The sequence below is a fragment of the Rattus rattus genome, chromosome 10 (assembly GCF_011064425.1).
Source record: "Rattus rattus isolate New Zealand chromosome 10, Rrattus_CSIRO_v1, whole genome shotgun sequence".
Lineage (NCBI taxonomy): Eukaryota > Metazoa > Chordata > Mammalia > Rodentia > Muridae > Rattus > Rattus rattus.
In genome coordinates this window covers 12,047,872-12,073,554 of record NC_046163.1, presented here as the reverse complement: position 1 = coordinate 12,073,554, position 25,683 = coordinate 12,047,872, and the positions used below count along the sequence as shown (strand labels likewise).

Here is a 25,683-nt window from a genome sequence, read left to right as displayed (position 1 = left end):
ACTGTGTGTAGCCCAAACAGGGAACTGTTTCTTATCTGTAGAGCCAGGCCGGGGGGTGGCTATGTCCGGAATGACTGGGTTGTCTTAGTCCTTCCCTAATCCTAGCAGGTCAACTGCAGCTTTGGCCTGACTTGGAAACATCAACTCTGCTTACTTCTGATTTGTACTTAAACAGCAGCAGCAAAATCTAGATCTCATGCCAGGAGAGATGACGGTCAGGTTAGTAGCATGGCTTCCCTGCACCGTCCAGCTCCAGGGGATCCGATGCACCAGCGCTCACGTGCACATACTTAAAAGGGTGGGGGGAGGAAGGCCAGACCTTATGCGTCTACTTCTGGCCTCAAGCTCCCTATGCAGCTGAGGGTAAGCTTGAACTCCTGGTCATATGTGTGCCTCCACTCAAGGTGTATGTGGAGGTGCAGGGGATCAGACCTAGAGTTCTGGGCAGGCGCTGTATGGACCGAGCCACGTCGTAGTCCCCGTATTTTGAACTTGTAGCGGAAACAAAGGTTTTGATCTTCAGTGATTATCATTGGTGATTAATTATCATTGGCAAAGAAATGGACTCTATTTAAGATGCAAACAGACGAACAGCAGGAGTAAGTGGTCCTAGGCTCGTTCGTAGAGTCTGCAAACAGCGTGGAGAGCTGAGTGCAGAACTCCAGAACTCACGAAAAGCCAGGTAGGGCTGAATGTACCTGGGTTCCTGGCACTGGAGAATGCAGACACAGGCGGGATCCTGGTGCTCATTCCAGGTTCCTCAAGAAAGCCTGTCCAAAAAAATAAAGGAAGGGGGCTCTGGGGAGATGGCTTCCTGCCAAGACCGTCTATCAGAGTTTGATTCTGGAATCCTCCATGTGGTCCAGTGAGAGAATCAACTCCAGCAAGCTGCCCTCTCATTTCCACACATCCACTGTTGCATGGATGTCTACACGTGCACACATGTGTGCTCACGTGTGAGTGCCTGTGTTCACTCCTCACTTTCACAGATGTGCGTGTGCGTGTGTATCTGGGCACATCCCACACTATGAAGTACATATATACAGCAATGTGCACACACACACCAAACATGCATCCTAAAATCATGTCTCTGTGCAGTGCACAATTCGGTTGTCTGCATGCGTTTGAAAGGACCCTGCCCCCAGCCCGGACAAAGTTGCTTCATTTCTGCCAAGTTCACAGAAGCAAGGTTGGCCCTGAGAAGTCATGGGACTTTTAGGTGGTGTGAGTTCCAACCCCATCCACCGGCCTCCTGGCCTCAGCTCTGCAGGAAACAGTTGGTGGCTGTAAATGAGGCCAAAGATATTTTCAAGTTCCTGAATCCCAGCCTTGTGGGGCGCCCGTACCCCCATTCCTTCTATTTCTATCCCCACTCAGATGTGCTTAATTACTGAGTTAATTGCTTAGCCCACTCATTAAAAAGCACATAATTGGCACAGGGGGAGTGGGGTGGGTGGATGCCTGGTGCGGGCAGGTACCTGAAGAAGTGCAGGGAAAGTAGATCTGTGTCCTTGACTTTGAGCAGCCCGAGGCTGTGCATAGAGCTCACACCAGTGCTAAGGGGCCCCCAATCATCAAAGAAACTACAAATTATCTCCAGACTGCCCGTCTGCAAAAACAGATAAAGTACATGAGAAATAGTCTGTGAGACCAGACCTATGACCTCAAAGGTTTTAAATCCAAGAATGTCCAAGTCAAGATACTAACAAGAATGTCCAAGTCAAGATACTAACCAGAGATACACAGTTAACAGTGAATGCTAGGCCAGGTATGGTCGTGCGTGCCCGTATTCCTGGCACTCAGGAGGCTGAGGTGGGGGAGAGTCCTGAGTTCCAGGCCAGCCTGGGTGACACAGGGAAACCCTGTCACAAAAGAAAACAAAACACCAACATTGCTCCAACAAAACAAAAATCAGTCCCCACAAAGAACACAGCTGGGGAGTTAGTCATCAGTCAGGACCTCTGTGCAAGACCAGATTTCAGATCCCCAGAACCCACGTAAAAAGCTAGGCATGGAAGCCCACGTCGATGACCAATGCTTGGGTGGTAGAGACAGGAGACTCCCTTGAACTCTCTGGTCAGCCAGCTTCACTGAAACTGAGAGCCCCAGGTTCAGTGAGAGACCCTGTCCCAAAAGATAAGGCAGGTAGCCAGGTGGGGCATAAGCCTTTAATCCTAGCACTCGGGGGCTGTGAGGGCATGATGAGAAATGGCTCCCTTTCCTGAGCATTTAAATGCCCAGAGTGTTGTTGGGGGAGGCATAGGAGGTGTGTGGAGGACCCAGCCTCTGCCCCTTGCTATGCCCCCTGCCCTGAAGGACTCTAATCCGCCAGGAACCGTAATCCAGATAAACCCTTCTTTCTATGAGCTGCCTTGCTCATGGTGTTTTATCATAGCCATAGAAAAATAATGTGGATCTCTGCGAGTTCAAGGCCAGCCTGGTGTACATAATGGTCCCAGGCCAGCCAGGGCTAAGGGTGAGTCTCTGCCTCAGAAGTTTTAAAATAACTCTTTAAAAGGTTGAGGAGCACTTCCAGGGAACCCATTCAGTTACCAGTACCCATGTGGGGGAGCTGTATCTTCAGCTCTAGGTGCTCTCTGTTGGCCTCTGAGGGCACCCACATATTTATGACATACACAACATAGACACACACACATACACATAATTAAAAAAATACCGTGGACAGTGACAAAGATGCCTGATATCACCCTCTGGCCTCCACACATGTACTATACAGACATGCTGTACACATTCATACAGAGACAGACTGTATGTACACTATAACATTCACACAGACACACTATACACATACCATATACACACACACACATATATACATATTCCACATACATGCACACATATACTATATATACACAAACATACATACACACTAGACATAGACATACGTACTGTACATACACACAGTCATATATATACACATACAAAGCATTCATACACATATGCATACATGCATATGTTCAAACACATACACATAGGCACACATGCACACTATACACACATACATTCATATACACATAAACTATATACATATGCACACATACATATGCACATACACGCATGTTCACATACACATATACAGATGCACTCACACATACACCCATGCACACACTATACACACAGAGCATACCATGCATACACATATACACACATACACACGGTCTGTATACATACATACTACATACACACTATACACAGACATTATGCACAGGGTTTTAGGGATTCTAAGTGATTTTTTTTTTCTTTTCTTTTTTTCGGAGCTGGGGACCGAACCCAGGGCCTTGCGCTTGCTAGGCAAGTGCTCTACCACTGAGCTAAATCCCCAACCCCTGAGTGATTTTTTTTAAGTCCACCTGACTTTAAATTTTTTTCTTAAGTTCGAGTCTGGGTCTGTCTTTCTTTCTTTCTTTCTTTCTTTCTTTCTTTCTTTCTTTCTTTCTTTCTTTCTTTCTTTCTTTTTTTTTTGATTCTTCTTTTTTTCGGAGCTGGGGACCGAACCCAGGGCCTTGTGCTTCCTAGGCAAGCGCTCTACCACTGAGCTAAATCCCCAACCCCGAGTCTGGGTCTTTCTTATGTATCGCAGGGTAGCCTTGAAGGCTCTATATAGCTGAAGATGGCCTTGAACCCAGATGGTCATTTTTCCTCTGCCTTCTTGAGTGCTGGGATTAAAGGTCACTTCTCTTGCTTCGTCAGTCCAGTCTTTCGATAATGTAATATTTTTCTCAGATGTTATTTTTGCCTTTGTTGACGTTGATCGGGTCCTTATTTGGCTAACGCCGGCCTGAGATGCCCTCTGGAGGGTGTGTGCCGACCTCTGTTCCAGTTTGCTCTGTGATATTGGAGACCGGGATGGATGGGTGTGTACTGCCCCCAGTGGAGGCGTCCCTACATCGCAGAGAGACTTTGTGGTTCTCTGTCTCTGGCTGTGGCTTGCTTTGCCTGCTAGTGGTTTGGCTTTGGAGGGATGCTGTGGCTACAGCTCTTTAGGGAAACTCCCCTGCATCAGGGTCTCTGGTGATCAAGGAGCCTCCTGGTTGTTGTTAGAATGTTAGTTCCTCTAACATATTTATTCAAAAACAATTTAAGTTGTTTTGTGTATATGGATGATTTTGCCTGTGAGCACACGTGTACCACACACACACCTGTGGAGCCCAGAGAGGGTGTCAGCTCCCCTGGGACTGGAGTTACAGGCAGTTCTGAGCCCCCGTGTGGGTGCTGGGAATCAAACCTGGGTACTCTGGAAGAGCATCCCGTGCTTTTAATTGCTGGCCCGTGTCTCAGTTCAGTCCCCATCCCCCTCCTCCACAATCCCCCCCCACCCGTACTTTGTGAGACAGGTTCTGGATCTGGATGTCCTGGAATTCACTTTGTGAACAAGGCTGGCCTCACACTCAAGAAAGCACTGAGATTAAAGGCATGCACCACCAGACGTGGCTCTTTTAAACGATTCATTTAAAAAATTATGAATTTTGCATAATTGTGGAGGGTGTGGCCATGCCAGGGCATATGGGTACACAACAGAAGGCAACTTAGAGGAATCGGTTCTCTCCTTCAACTCTGTGGGTCCTGGAGACTAAACCCAGGTTGTCTCTCTTGGTGAGAGTTGTCCTTATCTGCTAAATCGTGTCCCCTGCCCTCTAGCGTGTTCTTTACTTGACGATGACTCCTTTAGGGTCTTGGTCTCTCATCTGAGAAGTAGCCTCGGTTCTAACTTTTCCCTGCACGCATCACGCATGTACACATGCATGTGTATGTGTTAGTAGTGGGGAACCGAGGGACACGAACGAGGAGAGAAGAGAGATTAAAGAGCTGGAGATTGAGGTCCCCAGACTGTCCCTCATAGCGCCTGTTTGACTAGGAAGTGGTTGGGGTAGGAACTTGAACATAGTTAAACACTTCACCTTCAGAAAGTCTGTGGGGCTGCTGTCGTTTTAGTGTGTGTGTGTGTGTGTGTGTGTGTGTGTGTGTGTGTGTGTGTGTGTGTGTGCATAGGGAGGTCAGAAGACAGCCTTGAGTGTCGTTCTTTTAGGCAGGCTGTCCCCCCTCCTCATTAGCCTTCACACAGTTGGCTAGACTGTCAGGCCACTGGACCTCCAAGCATCCACCGGTCACTCAGTGCTGGGACTACGCAGGCCTCTGCCTCCTGGATGCTGAGATTAAAGGTGTGAGCCCCAGGCCTCGCTCTGTTTGCGTGGGGTTTGGAGCTTGAACTCCCGTTCTCATGTAAGCGCTTTGCCCGCCGAGGCATCGCTGACTTAGGCTGCATTGACTTTTATACAGTGTCCGGCTCCTTGCCCCCTTCCCTAGCGGTGCAGACTTGGGATCCCTTCTCTCGCCTTCCTTTCTCAGCTTTGTCCTATCCCGGTTCCCGTTGGGTAAGTGACTTCAGAGTTGCCACACTGTCATGGCTCTTCCTCTCCAGGCCCTTTTCCGTTGGAATGGGTTAAGTGTTTCTAAGGTGCAGGGGAGGGCTGGAGGAATGGCTTGGCGCTAAGACGACCACCCCCAGCTCCTGCCACAGGGGACCCAAAATCCTCCTCTGGCCTCAGGTCACTGCACTCATGCGTGCCCGCACATGCACACACATGCACACACATGCACACACATGCACACACATACCCGCACATGCACACACAGGCACACACACATGCTTTCAAATGAAAACTCAATGTGGAAAGTATAGGGTTTGTTTGTCATGTGTCGTTTGATTTCAACTGGATAGGACACACGCCATCTCTCAGCTCTTGTTTCTGTCACCGACAGCTCCTCATCTGGGCCATCTGTCCGTGTGTCACCGCCTCAGACCAGCAGGATGGCTGCCAACAAAGGCAAGAGCCAGGGCTCCCTGGTCCTTCACAAGGTCATCATGGTCGGCAGTGGGGGAGTCGGCAAGTCAGCCCTGACGCTCCAGTTCATGTATGACGAGGTAAGAGGTGCCAGCGCAGCCTGCGCCTGCTGCGGCGTCACGTGTGTCTGCGCCAGGTATGTTCCGAAGAGCTGCAGGGGGCAGGGCTCTCAGCAGAAGATTCCACTGCTGACCTGGTGGTGGTTTCAGTGGTTGTAGAAATGGACAGAGTTTCTCTGCACACTCTCTTTCCAGTGTTGTGTGTGCTTTCTCTGAGGTAGGAGCAAGAAGAGAGATGCCTCTGTCTATGCGCTGTAACTTAAATTTTTATCTTAAATTATGTGCCTGTGCGCATGGGGGGTGGGGTTGTGTCCAAAAGTGCAGTTGCCTTCAGAGGCCAGAAGAGGGCATCGGATGTCCTGGAGCTGAGTTCTAGGCAGTTGGAATTGCCCAATTTGTGTTCTGGGGACCAAACCCCTGTCATCTCTGAGAGCAGCAGGTCCTCGTCCCCACTGGGCCATTTCGCTAAGTCCAACCTTTTCCTTTTAAAGATAGGATCTCCTGTAGGCTGGCCTGGAACTCACTGCGTATGCAGGGACAGCCTTGAACTTCTGATCTTCCTGTGCCTCTCCTTGCTGGGGTTATGGGTGTGTACAGCCTTGCCTGGCTCATGAGGCTCCGGGGATGGAGCTCAGGGCTTTGCACGTGCGAGGTGGGAGCTCAGCCACTGAGCTACTCCCCAGCACCAGGTGCCGTAGTCTGCGTCTTGAATGTCTCTGAAAGGGTCGGATGTTGAAGAACTGACCCTCAGCCTGCAGCACCTTAGGAAGCTGAGTTCAGCTAGGGAGGCTAAGTCACTGGAAGTGTGTCTTTAAAAGGGGTGTTAGAGTCCACTCTCTGCCTGGCTTCCCTCTGCTTCCTGGTCGCCAGGAGGTGAGAAGCCGTTTCTGCTGATGCCCTCACCACCTCCTCTGCCTCACCTCAGGCCCTGAGGACTTGGAGTGAAGCTCTGAAGCCATCAGTCAAAAAATGAACCTTTTCTCTTTTATTAATTCTGTGGGGTGTGTGTGTGTGTGTGTGTGTGTGTGTGTGTGTGTGTGTGTGTGTGTGTGTATGTATGTATGTCTGTGTCTCTGTATGTATGTCTGTGAGTCTGTGTGTATGTCTGTGTGTGTGTCTTTGTGTGTGTGTCTCTGTGTCTCTGTATGTATGTCTGTGTGTGAGTCTGTGTGTATGTCTGTGTGTGTGTGTCTGTGTGTGTCTGTGTGTGTGTGTGCGTCTATGTCTCTGTGTGTATGTGTATGTGGTGTGTCTGTGTATGTCTCTGTGTGTGTGTGTGTGTGTGTCTGTGTGTGAGTGTGTCTCTGTGTGTCTGTCTGTGTGCAGGCACACATGTGTATGTGTGTGTATGTCTCTCTGTGTGTGTGTATGCATCTATGTCTCTGTGTGTATGTGTATGTGGTGTGTCTGTGTATGTCTCTGTGTGTCTTGTGTCTGTATGTGTCTGTGTATGTCTCTCTGTGTGTGTGTGTGTCTGTGTGTGAGTGTGTCTCTGTGTGTCTATCTGTGTGCAGGCACACATGTGTGTATGTGTGTGTATGTCTGTGTGTGTGTGTATGCATCTATGTCTCTGTGTGTATGTGTATGTGGTGTGTCTGTGTATGTCTCTGTGTGTGTGTGTCTGTGTATGTCTCTGTGTGTCTTGTATCGTATGTGTCTGTGTATGTCTCTGTGTGTGTGTGTGGGAGTGTGTGTGTCTGTGTGTGTGTGACACGCACATCGATAAGGAAGACCAGAGGATAGCCTTAGTTGTCATTCTTCAGGAACTGTCCACCTTACCTTTTGAGGCAGGCTTTCACCGTCCTGGAGCTCTCTGAGGTGAGGCTGACTGACCAATGACTGGCAGGGATTGTTTTTGCTTTTGTCTATCTCCCAGCACTGAGATCACAGACACTCGTGCCACACCAAGCTTTACATCCGGTCCTGGGGCTTGAACTCGGGTGTTTGTGGCTGTAAGGCAAGCACGTTACCAAGTGGGCCATCTCCAACCCCAGCTCTCTTACCATCTACACTGGCCGCCCACTTTCATCCTGGAGTGGAGTTTAGGCGGAGATAATTCACAGGGGCAGGGTTGTGGGGAGCATCGGGGAAGACTCCTGTGGCTCTGGCCATCAAGACATTGTGCCAAGATCAAGAGTCTCCTTCAGGCTGAAGCTGCTGTTATGGCTGCAGACACGGGAGAGACTAGGAGAGCCCTGTGTGGATGGAAACTTAAGAGTGTGTGTGTGTGTGTGTGTGTGTGTGTGTGTGCGTGCGTGTCACACCACACTGGGGGTCAGGAGACAACAGGGAAGAGTCAATTCTCTCTTTCATGGACCCTACATGGTCCTAGATTCAAACTCCAAGTGTTCAAGCTTGGAGACATTCACCCACTGAGCCATCTTACTGACCCCAAATTCACTCTTTCGTCATGTACACCCTAAGCAGGCGTGATCATGTATACCTGTAATCCCAACACTCCGGGGGCTGAGGCAGGAGGATCACTGTAGAGTTAGAGGCCAGCCTGGGCTTTGTAGCAAAGCCCTGTGTCAAAATGGTTCCTGGGAATAGCACGTTTATGTTGGTGGAGGCACGGCAGCAGGAGCCGGTGCTGCAGGCCACGTTGCATCCACATCCAGGAAGCCAAGAGTGAACAAGAAGTGAGTGGGGCAGGCTGTTGAACTCCAAGACCCACCTTTAGTGACCCACTTCCTCCTGGAAGGCTCATTTCCTAAAATCTCCACAACCTTCCCAAACAGTGCCACCTTTTCAAACATCACCCTTTGATTTGTCAAAGTTTTACATTTTAAAACATTCTAATTAATGTATTTTATGTGTAACAGGTGCCTGTGTGGATGTCTGTGCAGCACAGATGTGTAGTACCCACAGAGGCCAGAAGAGGGCATCAGATTCCCTGGAACTGGAGTTGTACATAGAAAGTTGAGCTGCCATGTGGGTGCTGGGGATTGAACTTGGTTCTTCTGGAAGAGCTCAACCACTGAGCCATCTCTCCAGCCCTGAAAGTTTTAAGTTTTAGTGAAGTCTCCCCGCCTCCCCCTTCCCTCCCCTCCCCCTCCCCCTCTTTCCCTCCCCCCTCCCTCTCCCCTCCCTTCCCCCCTTCTGACATGTGAGGTGCACGTGTGTAGCTCAGAGGAAGCTTGCAGGACTCAGTCTCTACTTCCACCATGTGAGTCCCAGGGATGGAGTTCGTGCCAGGCTTAGTGGCAAGCCCCTTTGTCTCTGAGCCATCTCACTGGCCCCAGTTTATCTCTTCTTCATCCCTTGCTTGTTGATAACATTCCTGAGGGTTTATTGCGGGGTCCTGTCTCACTGATGGCTGTGCTGTTTCCTTCTGAGTTTCTGTCATAGCTCTTGTGTCTAGACTGTGGAGTTTTGAGTTCGTCTCTGTGTTTTACGTGCTCTGCCTAAGAAGTCCAGTGACACCCACCCATTGTACTTCCCAGCTGTTCTTGCCATTGCTTAGCTGTCATTTTCCTGTGCTTTTTATTTACATGCGTGTGCCTGCGTGTGACGTGTGACACGAGTCACGTGCCTTTGAAGCCTACTGGAGCCACAGTCACGGATGGTTGTGAGCCGCCTTGTGTGGGTGCTGGGGACCCAAACTCAGACCTGTGAGCCATCTCCTTCCTTTGGCTGCTTTGCAGAACTGTTTTTCATCCCTTTCCTTCTCCTTTTTAGTGTAGGGGGAGTGGTGCTCATTAAACCTAGGGCCCCACAGGGGCCAGGCACTGTGGCACTGGGCTATATATACGCCCAGCCCTTTTCAAACTTTTAACCTCTTGCTTTTAGTTAAGTAATTTATTTATTTGGGGGGCTAGAGAGATGGCTCAGTGGTTAGAAGTGCTGGCTGCTCTTCCAGAGGATTTGAGTTCAATTCCCAGTTCAAGGAAATCTGATGCCCTCTTCTGGCCTCTATGGTCACCAGCACCGTATGTGTGCACATGTGCATGCACGTGTGTGCATGCACGCACACACACTTAAAAGCAATAATTAAAGTTAACTTATTTATTCTTATTTTATATGTTTGAGTATTTTGCCTGTGTGCCTGGTAGCCATGGAGACCAGATGAAGGCTTCAGATCTCCTTAAGGATGGATAAGAGCAGGAAGTGTATTGATCACCGAGCCATCTCTCCAGCCCTCAGCTTGGTTTTTTTGAGACAAGCGCGGTCTCTCTCTGTCTCTGTCTCTCTGTCTCTCTCTCTCTCTCTCTCTCTCTCTCTCTCTCTCTCTCTCTTTCTCTCTCACTTTAGCTGGACTAGAACTTGCTTTGTAGACCATCTGGCTTCAACACTGAGATCCACCTGTAGCGAAACAGTGATCATGCACTCCTTTAGTCTCAGCACTTGGGAGGCAGAGGCGGGCAGATCTGAGTTCAAGGCCAGCCTGATCTATAGAGTGATTTCCAGGACAGTCAGGGCTACACAGAGAAACCTTGTCTCGAAAAAACAAAACCAAAAAATATCCGCATGTCTGCCTTCCAAGCGCTGGCATGAAAGGCGTGTGTCACCATGCCCAGCTTCTGTCCCTCATTGTTTAAAAATAGATTTCAAACTAATCTTTGACAGTTTCTTATATGACATGCATATAATCTATGTGGATTGTATTCATTCCCCATTCTCCTGCTTTTCCCACCTCCAGCTCTCACTTCCTAGTCCTAAAGAGACCCACCCATTTTCATTCTATCTTGTGTGACCCCCTGAGTTCAGTTAGGGGTGCCTACACAGGCATCACCGGGCTGGTGTATTTTGAGTCACACTATCATTTCATTACATTAGATTGTTCAGTCCAGCCCCAAACCTAGCCTCACCAGTGCTGGGCCTGGCTGAGATAAGTCAGTGGGTAAGAAAATCACCATGCAAGTGTGGGGACCCGAGTCTGAACCCCTAGAGCCCATGTAAAACCTGAACAGAGTAGCGTCTGTGACTCCAGTGCTTCTGTGGGAAGATCAGAGGTGCAGCAGGACACTCCCTGGAAGCCAGCCCAGCACACATACAGTGTCAAACCTCACAGGCAGGGTGGGAGGTAAAGACTGATGGCCGAGGTTATCCTGTGACCTCCACTTACGTGCAGCACAGATCTCCACAAACATCACAAACACACACACATGCACATACAAACACACACAAGCACATGCACACACACAAACACACATGCACACATAAACACATATACACATACACATACACCCAAACGCACACACATACACTTATACACATACACACATGCACACACAAAGACATACACACATACAAACGCACACACGTACACTTACACACACATATACACATGCACACACAAACATGCACACATATGCATGTACCCACACATACACAAACATACACATGCACACACAAACACATACACACACACTTATACACATACACACATGCACACACAAAGACATACACACATACAAACGCATACACATACACACACACATATACACATGCACACACAAACATGCACACACATGCATGTACTCACACATACACAAACATACACATGCACACAAACACATACACATACAAACACACACACATATACACACAAAGACATACACACACAAACGCACACACACACACTTACATATACATGCACACACAAACATGCACACACATGCATGTGCCTTTTACATACACACACATGCACACACAAACACATAGACATGCAAACACACACATACACTTATACACAGAAACATTACAAATACATACACTCACACACACATACACATGCATTCACACACACAAACATACATGTGCACACAAACATGCACACATAAACACACACACTAAATAAATGTAATTAAAATTTTTAAAAGGGACCACATTTTACCAGAAGAGTTTGCCACAGTTTCGTGAATTAGTTAATGTGTATGTGTGTGTCTTTATTACAAAGTAAGCACTTGGGGAGGCCTAACTGCTTCTGTTTTTCTTTTTTGGCAGCTTTTGAATTTGTTTTGTCTTTGGGCGAAATACATTCTTATATACATAGGTAATAATCTCTGCTGTCAGTGACCTGCTGAAGAATGACACACTTGTTATTCTAGAGTTTTCTGCACGCCCGTATATAGTTCCTGGCCTCTTCTTTCGCAGCAGTGAACCATTCAGTTGTGTGCCCAGCCATGAGCTGAGCATTGGGTACGCCTTCATCTGCAGCAGTGAACCATTCAGTTGTGTGCCCAGCCATGAGCTGAGCTTTGGGTACGCCTTCATCTTTGGTGATGCCCTTTGGTGCCCACAGTGACCTTGATTTCTGGAGATTAAATTCCTAGAAGCTGGATGTGGGGAGGGTCAGAGGATAAAGTACTTCTCATTTTATCAGATGTTGACAAATTTTTCCGGGGGATGGTTCTGTCCCCCGTCCCACAGGGAGCAAAATGTCTTTCCCCAAAGCCTGTGCTCAGGGCAGTTTTTTCCCTCTCTCCTGCTTTCTTTTCTCTCCTTCCCTCCCTCTCCCTCCTTCCTTTCTTTTGCACTAGTGAGGGGAGCGAGTCTCCATGCTGGTTTTGGATGCTCTGTGGGATGGCCGTGCCTCCCATCGGTGTATGTTAAAGAGGAGTGCTCTGTGCACCGTGTGCAGCCCGCGTTCTGGCTAGCATTTGCATTGTGCTGCGCTGTGCTTCTGTTTTTCATTCCTGAGAAATCGAATTTATCAATCTTTTTTTACATGGCTTCTGGACCTTGAGTCATAGTTTAAAAAGGCCTTCTCTACTTCAAGGTAATAAGGTGCTCACCGTGTCTACTTTCAGTGCTTGACTGGATTTATTAATTTACATGTGTGTGCATGCTCATGTATGCAGATGCATGTGGGGTGTGTGTACATACATGTGCATGCACATGCTTGTGTGCCTATGAAATCCAGAGAGCATCCCCAGGTAATGTTCCTCAGACATGGTCTACTTTTGTGTTTGGCTCACTGAGGGGCTGGCCTTAGCTGGCCTTAGCTGGCCAGTGAGTGCCAATGTCACCTGTCTTCGTGTCCCTGGTCTGGGAGTATAATTGTGCACTATTACCACGTCTCACTGTTTTCTAGACTTATTTTGTTTTTAGTTACATGCACCAGCGTATAACTGTGGGTGTGTGCATGTGAGTGCAGGTTCTCATGCATAGTAGACGCACTGGATCTCCTGGAGCCACCCAAGGGCACTGTGGCCTGAACTTGGGTCCTCCGGGAGAGCCATGTGTTCTCTCAACTGCTGTGCCCTCTCTCCAGCCTCTTGCTTTGTTGTCGTTTGTTTTTAAAGTGGGATGTGGGGATCAAACTCAGCCCTTCACGCTTGATGACCGGCACTTTACCCACTAAACCATCTGCCAGCCCCTCCGCTGGTTTCTTCTACACCCTGGCTCCTCTCGCCAGATTCCTTTGGGATGAGTTTTATAGTTCTGTTCATTATAAATACAGGTTCCCAAGCCTCATTTTCCCAGTGTTTGTATTATAACTTTATGCTGTATTGACAATGATACCACCAAGAGTTCTGTTTAGTGCTTTCTTATCTGTAAAATAGGCCTATCTGCCCCTGTTGTTGAAAGCTTAAAAAAAAAAAAAGATAGAAGAACTCAGAGCAAAGGAAGGGTCCCCAAGCATGGTGGAGTGTGCCTGCAATTCTAGCATTTGGAAGGTAGAGACAGGAGGATCAGGGGTTCAAGACCAGCCTCAGCCACATAGTGGACCCTGAAGGGATGGAGAGAGGGAGGAGGGAGGGAGGGAGGAGGGAGGGAGGGAGGAGGAGGAGGGAGGGAGGGAGGGGAGGGGAGGGAGGGAGGAGGGATGGGAAGGAGGAGGAGGGAGGAGAGGGAGGGGGAATGAGGGAGGGAGGGAGGGGATGGAAGGAGGAGGGGAGGGGGATGGAGGGAGGGGAGGGAGGGAAGGAGGGAGGGAGGGAGGGAGGGAACGAGGGAGGGAGCGCGGGAGGGAGGGAAGGAGGGAGGCAGGGAGGGGGAGGGAGGGAGTGAGGGAGGGAGGGGGAGGGAGGGAGAGGGAGGGTTGTTTGTATTCTTCCGTGTGTTCTCTGGGTTTACCAACTCTAGGCTCTTAGTGAATACAGAGCGTACTGTAAAGCATTCAGGTGTAGAATCCAGATGCTGACCACGCCGTGATTCTGACTGTTTCCCCAGTTTGTGGAAGACTACGAGCCCACCAAAGCTGACAGTTACAGAAAGAAGGTGGTTCTCGACGGAGAAGAGGTTCAGATAGACATCCTGGACACGGCCGGCCAGGAGGACTATGCGGCCATCCGTGACAACTATTTCCGAAGTGGAGAAGGCTTTCTGCTGGTGTTCTCCATCACGGAGCACGAGTCTTTCACCGCCACAGCCGAGTTCAGGTGAGCTCCCCAGGGAGAGCCTGGCCCTGACCCTCCCGCCAGGAGGCTGAGGCTCGGAGGGATCTGGGGTTGAATGGGCTGGTGATGGTGGGGCTCTGACGACAAGAGCTCTGCCATGGGGTTCTCTGAATCGCGGTACACTTCGGTCCACCATCACTTCTGTTTCTCTGGGCGCCCATGTTTCAGGATTTCTGCGTGTATCTTTTTAAAAGGTGTACTTATTTTTACTTATGTGTACTGGTGTTTTGCCTACCTGTATGTCTGTGTACCAAGCGTGTGCAATACCTACCAAGGACAGAGGGCTGTGAGCGTGACAGTGACCCCACGGCCTCTGCATGAGCAGCCAGTGCTCCCAGCTCCTAATTCTGCTATAAGAAACAGTGAACGATGGGGTGTACTTCTGTAACTGGCTCTTCCCCACATAAACACCCCGTTTTCTTATATAATTACAGTTTTTTCACCTATCATCCTTAAGAACATTTCTGCGTTAGTCTACTTTCCCACTGCTCTGATAAAATACCCTAGCTAGTCTGCTTATTAGGAGAGAAGATTTGTGGTTTCCGAGGCGACATTCCACGATCGCATGGCTTGTTGCTCTGGGCCTGGGGGGCCATGCAGCATAGTGGGGTTTGCTGCTGAAGTTTGTGCAGCGCTCGGTGGCTGAGATGCTAAAGAGGGAGTCTAGAGTCCTAGTGTCCCCTTCCAGGGCACACCCCAGAGACCTAGCTTCTTCCCACCGGGAACTGCCTCCTAAAGTTTCCTCCATTTTCCAGTAGCGCCACAGACAGGGCGGTGGCATCTGAGATCTGAAGCATAACAACACCCATAGCCTTGGATTGCAGGAAACCCACTTTAAGGCCAGACTGGCCTTGAACTCATAGAAATCCACCTGGGTCTGCTTCCCAAGTACAGGGATTAAAGGCATCTGGAAGGTGACATTTTGTTTTAAGAATTCGATTAGAGTCTAGAAATAAGCTAAGGATTGAAAAGGGAAAAGCAAGACCTATACTTTTCCCCTATAATCTTTCTTTACTTTCATTTTTATTTATTTTATATGTGTCTGTATATGTATCTGTGTACACACACATGCCTGGTGCCCGCAGAAGCCAGAAGTGGACATTGGCTCCACTGTGAGATACCATGTGGGTACTGGGAATTGAACCTGGGTCCTCAGGAAGAGCAGCCAGTGTTCCTGACCACTGAGCCATCTCTGTATATGTGAGTGTATGTGCGTGTATGTGTGTTTGTGCCACAGAGAATGTGTGGAGGTGGGGGAGGACTTGGGGAAGTCAGCTCTCTCCTGCCATGCGGGTCCCAGGGATTGAACTCAGGTAGTCAGTCGGTGCCAAGCCCTCTTCCTAGCTGAGTCATCTCGATGACGCCCAAGCTTTAACAGGTCCTTTCCTGTCATGAGGTCAGATGACCGACCAAAGGTAAAGAGAGCCAGCTAAACATTTCCCAAGATTTGGAAGGCAGCCTTGGTGAGCCAGGGAAGCCGCAAGAGCTGAACTCAGCCCATCTGTAGAGAAGGCCAGTGCTAAGGTGGGACTTCTGGTCTCCAAAAAGCTGAAGGTCCTGGCTTTCTTTCTGCAGCTGTGGGGTGTGTGTGTGTGTGTGTGTGTGTGTGTGTGTGTGTGTGTGTGTGTGTGTGTGTGGAGACAGGCAGAGGACTCAGTGAGCTGTTGCCCCTGTGGATTTTTTTTTTTGCTCCAGGAGTTTCTGTGGGATAGCTTGTGATCAATCACGGCTTGTGTTTCCTCTTCATAATCTGACTTTGATGCCATCCGGAAGATAAACAGGATGCGTGTCCTCACTGCGTTCTTTTCTCCCTTGTGCCTGTAGTGGAAGTATTAAGCATTTTTGTGAGCTGTTGTTTTAGGTTTGATGGTTTGTTTTTTTTAAAATTTTCTTTCGGTTGTTGTTTTTAAGTAGGGTATCATGTAGCCCAGGTTAGCCTTAAACTTACCATGTAGCTAAGATGACCATGAACTTGGTCTTCCTATCTCCACTGAGTGCTGGGTTTCAGGCTTGTAGCCCCGTGCCTGTCCGTAGCGTGCTGACGGGTCTGTGACTGCAGTTGAAGCACCCTGCCAACTGGGCCACGTCCCCCGAGATTCACAGAGGGTTCCTTCCCGAACTTCCCTCCACACCTTTTTCTCTTTTCCCCCATAAATTGGGGGACCCTGTTGAGATGCAGACTCCCGACTTCCTACGTCGCCATCTCTTTTGTAGGAGTGTAGGGCAGAGAAATCTGCAGCTGGAAAGAGACCAGATGATGGTGGTGGAGGAAAGTCGAGGGCCAGCCTGTGAGCACCGAGGCACACTGGCAGCCACCTGTAAAGCCGACTTCATGTGCTAGCTTCAAAATAAAACAAAACAGAGCAACGTTGTTTACTTGTGCAGCTCCGTGCACGCTAGCGCACATAGCATAGTACACTTGGAGGCAGGCGAGCCCTCCAAGTGCCTCTCACGCTGACTCGAGCTTTCTGAACCACGCTGTTCTTGACACACCATCCTTAGGGAACAGATCCTCCGAGTCAAGGCCGAGGAGGACAAAATCCCTCTGCTGGTCGTGGGCAACAAGTCTGACCTGGAGGAGCGGAGGCAGGTGCCCGTGGAGGAGGCCCGAGGCAAAGCGGAAGAGTGGGGTGTGCAGTATGTGGAGACATCCGCGAAGACCCGCGCCAACGTGGACAAGGTAGCGTGAGCTCTGGAGGCTTCTCGGAACCTGGCTTGTGCTGTCTCAAGACTCAGCTGTCTCCCTTGCCCGACTTTCAATTTTATTTTAACTCTGTGTGTGTGTGTGTGTGTGTGTGTGTGTGTGTGTGTGGGGAATGCACATGTGAATAAAGTGCTCATGGAAGCAAGAAGAATCCCCTGGAATTGAACTTGCAGGTAGTTGTCAACTGTGTGATGCCGGTACTGGGAACTGAAGTTAGGTTCTGCGAAATCTGCACTCTCTCCTGTCCACTCAGCCACTGCAGCTGCTGCCATGGCTGCCACCGCCCTTCCTCTTCCTCCTCACCCTTTCCTCCTTCTCATTCTTCTCTTCCTCCTTCTCTTTCTCCTCCTCCTCTCCCTTTTCCTTTTGGACAGGGTCTCAGAACACCCCCAGTCGGGCCTCAAGCTTGGTTATGAAGCAGTGCTGACTTTGGACTTCCGGTCCCCCTGCCTCCGTCTCCCAAGTGCTGCCATTACAGGCTTGTGCCACCACACTGGGCATGCCGCTTTCTGTTTTTCTTTTTTCTTTTTCCATCTTTTTTGTCTTGTTGAGGGTCTCACACAGGCTAGCCTAGAGTTCCGTACGTAGCTGAGGAGAACCTTGAACTTCTGATCTTCTAGCCTCCAGCCCTCTCCCTTCCAGGGCTGGAATGACAAGTCATGCATGGAACCCAGGGCTCTACACAAACACATGACCACCCCGTGGTTTTTCTTTTACGTCAGAGTTCAGTGTTAGCACACAGTTGAAGGAAGTGCCCCACAGCTGAACTTCACTCCGTTTTCACACGCTATGGTGTGGGCTCTTACTTCACATCCTGGGCTTGCGAAATCAGTGCAGAGTCAGGGCAGGCAGAAAGGCTGTCTCGGTTATGCTCAGCCACAGATCTTTACGTCCTGCTTTTTCTCAATTCGCATTGTAGCCCAGGCTAGTTCTGTGGGATGTCATTCCCCCTCTTTGTACCCACCAGGGAGAGCTGGTTCTGGAGGGGGCCTGAGTGCTCTCAAAGGAATATTAGGAGGGCCTGGCTTTAAGCAGGGTCAGTGCTCCCTGTAGCCCAGGGCACAGTGAACTGTGTTCCATCATCAGCTGGGGTTTGGTTATCATGTGGGTCCCAGGGAATTGAATTCAAATTGCCAGGTTTCTAAGCAGGTTTCTTATCCACTACACCATTTCCCTGGCTCTGCCTGCCTGCCTGCCTGCCTGCCTGCCTGCCAATCTATCTTCTTTCTATCTATCTATCTATCTATCTATCTATCTATCTATCTATCTATCTATCTATCTATCTACCTACCTACCTACCTACCTACCTACCTACCTACCTACCTACCTACCTACCTATCTATCATCTATTTTTAGACAGGGCCTCATATGCTCTAGACTGACCTGGAGCTCTCATGGAAGAAGTGCTAGAAAGACAGGTGTGGACCTTTACACCTGATTTATGGGTGTCAGGGTGGAACCCAGGTTTCCACTTGACAAGCACTCTCCCAGCAGCCACATCCCAGCATCTACGTTTTCTTTACGTTGTTATCCGAACTTTCACATTGCTTCTGGTGATGCTCAGGCTTCTGTTTCTTTTCTTCCTGTCAGTTTCCTAGCTGAGGGGAATACAGTGGGCATCCAGGTATAGCCTTAATCTTCTCCAGAGCAGAAGGTGGTGCGTATTTGAGACAAGATGTAGTGCTGGCTGTCCTCTGCCTCCCACGCCTGGCCTAAGGCTTTATGTTTTAAAACCAAGAAGGCCGTCTGGTCATGGTAGCATAGGCCTTTGATCCCTCAGAAGGCAGAGGCAGGCAGATCTCTATGAGTTCAAGGCCAGCGTGGCCTGTGTAAGGAGACCTTGTCTAAACAACAACAAAAACAACAAAACAGAACAGACGTTCCCAGCATGAAAATGCTGGTGTTGTTTTGGAGGGGGTTAGAATCAGCTCTCTGGGATCTCACTCTGTGTGTTGGGGACACATCATCATCTCTCCCTCCTCTCCCTGGACAACCTTTGACCTGCAGGCCAGACCCAGCAGGAACTCGTAACAGGCGGTAAGTTTTCTTCAGTGAACACTTCCCTGCAGAAAGGCTGCGGATGCTTAGGCCAGGAGCGGTGTAGGCAGCCGGTCAGTGGAATGCTCCACAGGCCTCCCTGCCTCTTACCACAGAAAGAAACCAAAGTCTGCGGTTGGGACCCATGGCTGGGCTAGCAGAACCTGTGTAGAGTCAACCTGAAATACTCGGAGCTCCCTTCCTGGTGCCTGGGCTCCGTGGTCAGCTCATGTGGGTGTCATACCAGGGAAGCAGTCTTGTTTTGCTTCATTTCTGAGACAGTAATTTATGTACCCCAGGCTAGTTTCAAATTTGTTGTATAGTCAAGCTGACCCTGAACTTTGACCCTTTCTAGACCTGTGACACCACACACTTGTCTCCCTCTTCTCGTCTCTTCTCTTCTCTTCTCTTCTCTTCTCTTCTCTTCTCTTCTCTTCTCTTCTCTTCTCTTCTCCTCCTCAATCAGCTCAGAGCTGGTGGCGATGGCAAAGCCAGCGTTCTCTGTCCTGCTCCCAGTTTCTGTGGGACATCTCCAGTGTGTCTTTGGTGGGGAGCGTATTTTGTCTGCTGGGGTCTAATCAGTCCCTTGGTGATTGTTGGTAGCAGAGGGCGAAACCCAAACCTCCAGACGAGCGATAGCGCCTGCCTAGATAACGCTCATCTTTCTTGATAAAATTCCTCTTGGCAGTGGGGCGGGGGTGAAGGGGTGGAATGGGGGTGTGGAGCTGGGGAGTGCGTGAGGAGGAACACTGCGATAAGACTTCTCTTTCCTGCTTCTCCCAGCTCTCCAGTCCAGGAACCTGCCTTCCTCATCCCTGCCCTCTTGCTTTCCCAGATTTGCCCTCGGTGGCTTTCAAAGTAGGATTTCTGGAGGGGCAAATTAGTTATAATGGCATTGTAGCCTCTGTGGTCAAACAAGGTGTGGTGACATGGGACAACGCAGAGGCTAGCCCTTTACTCCTTTACTCTGTATGTGTGTGTGTGTGTGTGTGTGTGTGTGTGTGTGTACACTGTTACATGTATGTGGAAGTCAGAGAACAACTGCTGCGAACCAGTTCAAGTACTGAATTCAGGTCATCCTGCTTAGTGGTGGGGGCTCTACCTGATGAGCTGCCCTTTGCCTTTTCTGGAAGCAGGAAGAATAGACTCGAAGGCGACTCTGGATGTCTGAATTTCACACGCCATTCTAGAACCGTGCTTGGAAAAAGCACATTTTACCCTTATTCTGTAATTAAGAAAAGATCTGGTGGACGGTGACAGGCCCATCCTGCCCATGAGAGCTGTGTGCAATGGTAGAGTTCTTCTGGGAGAGGGAAGGTCTCGTTAAAGCTCATTTTTACTGCCTTGTTACTGACTTATTGTTGGTGCTTTATTTCAATGTAACATAAGCCTGGGGGCTGGAGATGGACGTAGTTGATAGGACTCTTGCCTGGGGCCATCACCAGTGTCACGTAGCCTAGCCCCAGGGTGCACGGGAGGACCAGGATTCATGGCCATGCACTGCCAGTTGAGGCCAGCTTGGGCTACAGGAGAGCCTGTCTGAGTGAACGAATGAATGAATGAGCGAGCATTTGGACTCTGCCACAGAGCTGAGTACATCCCTGCCAGTCAAGCTGCTTGTCAGTGACCCCTCCCCCCATCCCCATTCTTTTCTCTCTTCCTTCCCACTGCCAGGTGTTCTTTGATCTGATGAGAGAAATCCGGGCAAAAAAGATGTCGGAAAACAAGGACAAGAACGGCAGGAAAAGCGGCAAGAGCAAGAAGAGTTTCAAAGAGCGGTGCTGCTTGCTGTGAGCGGGCCGCGGACAGAGCGAGCGGAGAAGGCCACACCGCAGCGCGCCGAGCCGAGGTGGCCTCCCCCTGGCTCCCCGCTCTCCGCAGCTGTATTCACTATCACTTCTTGAGATGGGACAGATACCTGTGCACCAGTGGCTGGCAGGAGAAAGACGCCTTCGTCCGTGCGTCTGTGCGATGCATCTGCTAACGTTGCCAGGAGCTTTGAGAGTCTGCCCCCTCCCACCCTCCCTGAACCGTGACTGTCACCAGCTCTAGGGTCAGGAATCTGAGTTGTGTTGACAAGAAAGAGGATTGCCACGGCGGCTTGTCCCCCCCTGTTCTAGGACATGGTCATCTTTCGTTGGAAAATCAAAATACTTCACATTAGCAGGGCGTGCTGGTGCACCCCTGTAGTCCCAGAACTCTAGAAGGTAAGGCAGGGAGGGTAGCCTGAGCCCAAGGCCAGCCTGGGCTACCTAGCAAGACCCTGTCTCTAAAAGGAAAAAGAACTAACATCTTATTTTCTTAGATTTTAAAAGAGGGTCTCTGGCAAGACCCCCTCGTTAGTTCTTATCGGTTTAGAAGTAGACAGGGGGCGGAAAACCTAAGCTCAGGTAATACTGAAAAAGCCAAAACAATTTGTTTCTTTTCTGTTTTAAAAGATAAACTTCTGTGGCTTGGAAGCAGAATTAGAAAGATGAACTTCACTTGGTCCAGATAGGCTGAACCAAGCCTCCTGGCGTTTGTAGAGAAAGTGGGACGCTGTTCCCTTCATACTTAAATGCCAGCCAGGTGCTGGCTGTGGGCTTCCCTCCCCAACACCCTTACTTAGTAGTGAGGAAACTTTGTGTGGGGGAGACGTAGGCCTGTGCCCCAGAACAAGCTTTCTTTTTTCTGACTGGATCATTTCACCTCTTCTGGTTCCCTCCCACCAGCCATAGGCCTGCTCTTTACTTCCTTTCTGAAAAATGTGACCAGTTCAAATTATGTCCCAGGACACGGGCCAGCGCCAGCTACCTCTGCAGACTCTACAAGCGGAAGAGGGGAAGGCTCAGAAGGGAGGGCCACCTCCTGTAGCTCCCGGCAGTTGGTTCTGGTGACACTGAGATGAACCAGGTTCCAGAGGCTCACACCCACTCTCTGTTAAGCCTCCTCTTGGGGAAGGGGACTCTGGGACTGGGGGCTGCCACTGAGCACACACACTCCTCCCATTTTCCAGAAGTGAACATTTCACGTTTTGGTGCCGAATGTGAATCTGGGTGGGGAGAGCGGGAGCCCTTCTAATGGATGTTTTTTTACAGAGGTTATGGAATCCAAGATCTGATCCCTGGAAACTTGTGTCACTTCCAAAGAATCATGGGCTTTTTCGAATTAAAAAAAAATTACACTTTTCAGAATTTCTCCCTTTTTCCTGCATGCCACCAAACGGGATGCTCAGGGAAATGAACTAGCAGTCACCTGTCATTCTTAGCAGACGTGCTGCGGTATCAAACAGGCACTACTTCAGTGAACCCCAGGGGTTGGGAAACACAGCTACAATAGAAGCAATAACTATGGACTCATCTCTCCTGTGGGAGACATTTCCACCCTCCTTCCCAGACAAAACCCTGAAGATAATCACACCCCAGCACCAGCAGACAGCCCTGTCAATTAAAGATTCTTTCACTGACATAAAAATGTCCACATGAGAGAGATGACTCAGGGAGAGCAGGTGCCACAAAAGCCCCAGACCTGGGTCTGAATCCCCTCACATGTAAGAAGCCAGGTATGGCCGCGTGCATGCCTGTCACCAGAGTGCCGTGGAGTGGATGGAGGCAGGAGGGTCGCTGGCACTGGCTGATTGCTAGACAGTTACCAGGTTCAGTGGAGGCCCTGCCTCAGAGGAAGGTGAGTGTGTCAGAGCACAATGTGCACGCATAACCACATACCCTGCACACACATGCAAAGCGTCAAAGATAACCACACTGCCTGTTAAATGAGCCCATCTCCACTTCACTGACACAAATGTGCTTATTAAGCTAGACGAGTGGTGGTGTGTAAATTATTTCATTTGTGTGTACAGATGTGTACATGGTGGGCACGCATGGGCACAGTGCCACCGTGTGCTATGTAGATCAACGGACAGACACGTGGGGAATTCATTCTGTCCTCCCACCTTTACATGGGTTCCAGGGATCAAACTTGGGCTGTCAGGCTTGTTCGACAAGCACTTTTACACACCGAACCATTTCATTGGTCAGAAACCAACTTAATGCAGGCTGGCTCGATGGCTCATTGGGTAAAGGAGCTTACCACAAAACCTGACAACCCAAGTTCGGTCTCTGTGGTCCACATTCGTGAAGGACAAAACTGATTCCTACGAGTTGCCCTCCGACCCTAAACACATGTGCTGTGTGGCATGCATGTACTCATGCATAGCTACACACACACATGCATGTATACACATACACACGCATGTATACACACACACACATGCACGCACACACAATAAATAAAAGCAAATAAGGTTTAAATGAGTATTTAGGTGAAGTGACAACAGCTGAAGCACATAGTTCCTTCCTGTGTCAGTGTGGGAGCTAATAAAGCGCCACAGATGGTAGCATGTGTCATTTACACTTGCCACACAAGCCTCTGACCTGAATCCTGTCCCTGGAACCCATTGGAGGAGGAGGAGGAAAGAGTCCCAAAAGTGGTCCTCCGTTACAGTCTCGGGCATGCACACGTTATGAGTATTTTATGTTTTATTTGTGTGTGTGTGTGTGTGTGTGTGTGTTGCATGCACATGAATGCAGGTGTCTGCAGTGGCCAGAAGAGGGTGTTGAGTCTTTTGGGGTTACTAGTGGCTGCTGATGTGGGTGCTGGGAATCGAACTCTGGTCCTGTGGGAGAGACGCAAGGGCTCCTAACTGATGGGCCATCTCACCAGCCCCAAATAAATACGTATTAACTGTGGAGAATACTAGTATGCTAGTAATAGCAAACATGACTGACTTTTAAATTGCATTTTTATTTCTCTATTGTGCATGTGTGCGTATGTGTATGTATGTGTGTTGTGTGTGTGTTGGTGTGTGTGTGTGCATTCAAGTCCACCAGAGGTCAAAGGACAACTGAGGAGAGCCAGTTCCTTTCCACCCCGTGGGCCCCAGGATGGAATTCCGGTCATCAGCCTTGGTGGCAGATGCTCCCACCCACACCACCACGTCACTGACCTCAGACTTTGATAGTTTTAGTTTTAAACTTATTGGCACCATAACTGCACGTGCTTTGTGATGGTCTAGAAGATGGTCTGAGGAACGGCAGCCTTGTGGCCTTGCTTCTGTGTCAGCCCTGTCCTTCATCTCATGTCTGTTCCCAGTGCACCCTCGGTACTCTGGTGTCTCTCACTGACAGTCTGAGGCCACCGCTTGATTTTCACCCTCAGACTCTGGCAGGGAGGGTAATATGGAGAGTGTACATGTGTGCTCATGTGAGTGCATGTGTGTGTGCATTTTTGCCTGTGTGTGCATGATAGCCTGTGTGTTTGTGTGTGGTGTGTGCATGCTAGTCTGTATGTGTGTGTGCGTGCTTGCTTGTGAGTGTGCATGCTTGCCTCTGTGTGTACATGAGGCCTGTGCATGTGTGCATGCTTACCTGTATGTGTGTGTGTGTGTGTGTGTGTGTGTGCATGGTTGCTTGTGAGTGTGCATGCTTGCCTCTGTGTGTTCATGAGGCCTGTGCATATGTGCATGCTTACCTGTGTGTGTGTGTGTGTGTATGTGTGGTGTGTGTGTGTGTGTGCATGGTTGCTTGTGAGTGGCGTGTGCATGCTAGCCTCTATGTGTATGCATACTTGTTTGTGAGTGTGCATGCTTGCCTCTGTGTGTGTGTACATGAGGCCTGTGCATGTGTGTATGCTTACCTGTGTGTGTGTGTGCAAGCTTGCTTGTGAGTGTGCATGCTAGCCTGTGTGTGTGCCTGCTTGCTTGTGAGTGTGCATGCTTGCATGTATGTGTGTGTACATGAGTCCTGTGCATGTGTGCATGCTTACCTGTATGTGCATATGTTTGCCTGTGTACAAAAGCTTTAATTCTTTAAGTCTTTGTGTGTGATGTGGGTGTGTACATGGACACGATTGTGAGTGCAGGTGTGCGTGTGCCACATTGTGCACGTGGAGGCCAGAGGTTAAGTCTCTTCGGTCTTACACCTTGTTCTGAGGCAGAGATCCGAGTTGCTGCTGCTTGCCCCCAGTTAGCAGCCCGGTTGCTTCAGGGGTTCTTCTGTCCCCACCTCCCATCTCAGCACAGGCACACTGAGGTCACCTCCATCTCAGCACAGGCACACTGAGGTCACCTCCATCTCAGCACAGGCACACTGAGGTCACCTCCATCTCTGCACAGGCACACTTAGGTCACCTCCATCTCTGCACAGGCACACTGAGGTCACAGGTGTGCACCTGCTTCCCGTGGCTTCTTGGATTCTACTTGTCCCTCACGCTCGTGTGGCAAGCACACTACCTGATAACTGCCTCCTTCCCCGTGGTAAGGCTTTGGAAAGCTCTATTTCCAGAGTTGATCTTACTTAATTTTGAAGTGAGTGTTTTTTGGTTCTTGATTCTTTTTTAAGCCATGAGTTTCGCTCATGGTCTCTGGTTGGCAGCCGTACTCTGAGGAGGGAAGAGAGTTCATTTAGGAGCTCAGGGAACCCATGTGAAACTTTCAGAATATTGGGGTGAATGAGTCAAAATCCAGCCAGGGTTGCTGAGTACCCCTAAGGGTACAAGCCCTGCACTGAGGTCCCTTCTGCCTCACCCTCACCTTTCCTGAGGATTCCAGTAACGCACTAGTCACGCGTCACCTAGTCTCCCTCTCATGCTCCTTCCCCTTTGGGCCTTTTCACTGTTACGCTGACCTCGTTCCTTGT

The 25,683-nt window shown here is 49.6% G+C and overlaps 1 protein-coding gene across 1 annotated transcript in view; it reads left to right on the top strand.

The window, feature by feature from the left end:
• Window positions 1–22,179, top strand: part of Ralb (RAS like proto-oncogene B) — a 37,847-nt gene extending 15,668 nt beyond the window's left edge. Inside the window, exons 2-5 of the mRNA XM_032915209.1 lie at window positions 5,782–5,944; window positions 14,042–14,250; window positions 16,771–16,948; window positions 20,684–22,179. Of these exons, the coding sequence (XP_032771100.1) occupies window positions 5,831–5,944; window positions 14,042–14,250; window positions 16,771–16,948; window positions 20,684–20,803 (621 nt within the window). The 5' untranslated portion in view covers window positions 5,782–5,830 and the 3' untranslated portion in view covers window positions 20,804–22,179. The remainder of the gene's footprint in view (window positions 1–5,781; window positions 5,945–14,041; window positions 14,251–16,770; window positions 16,949–20,683) is intronic.
• The last annotated feature ends 3,504 nt before the right edge of the window (window positions 22,180–25,683 follow it).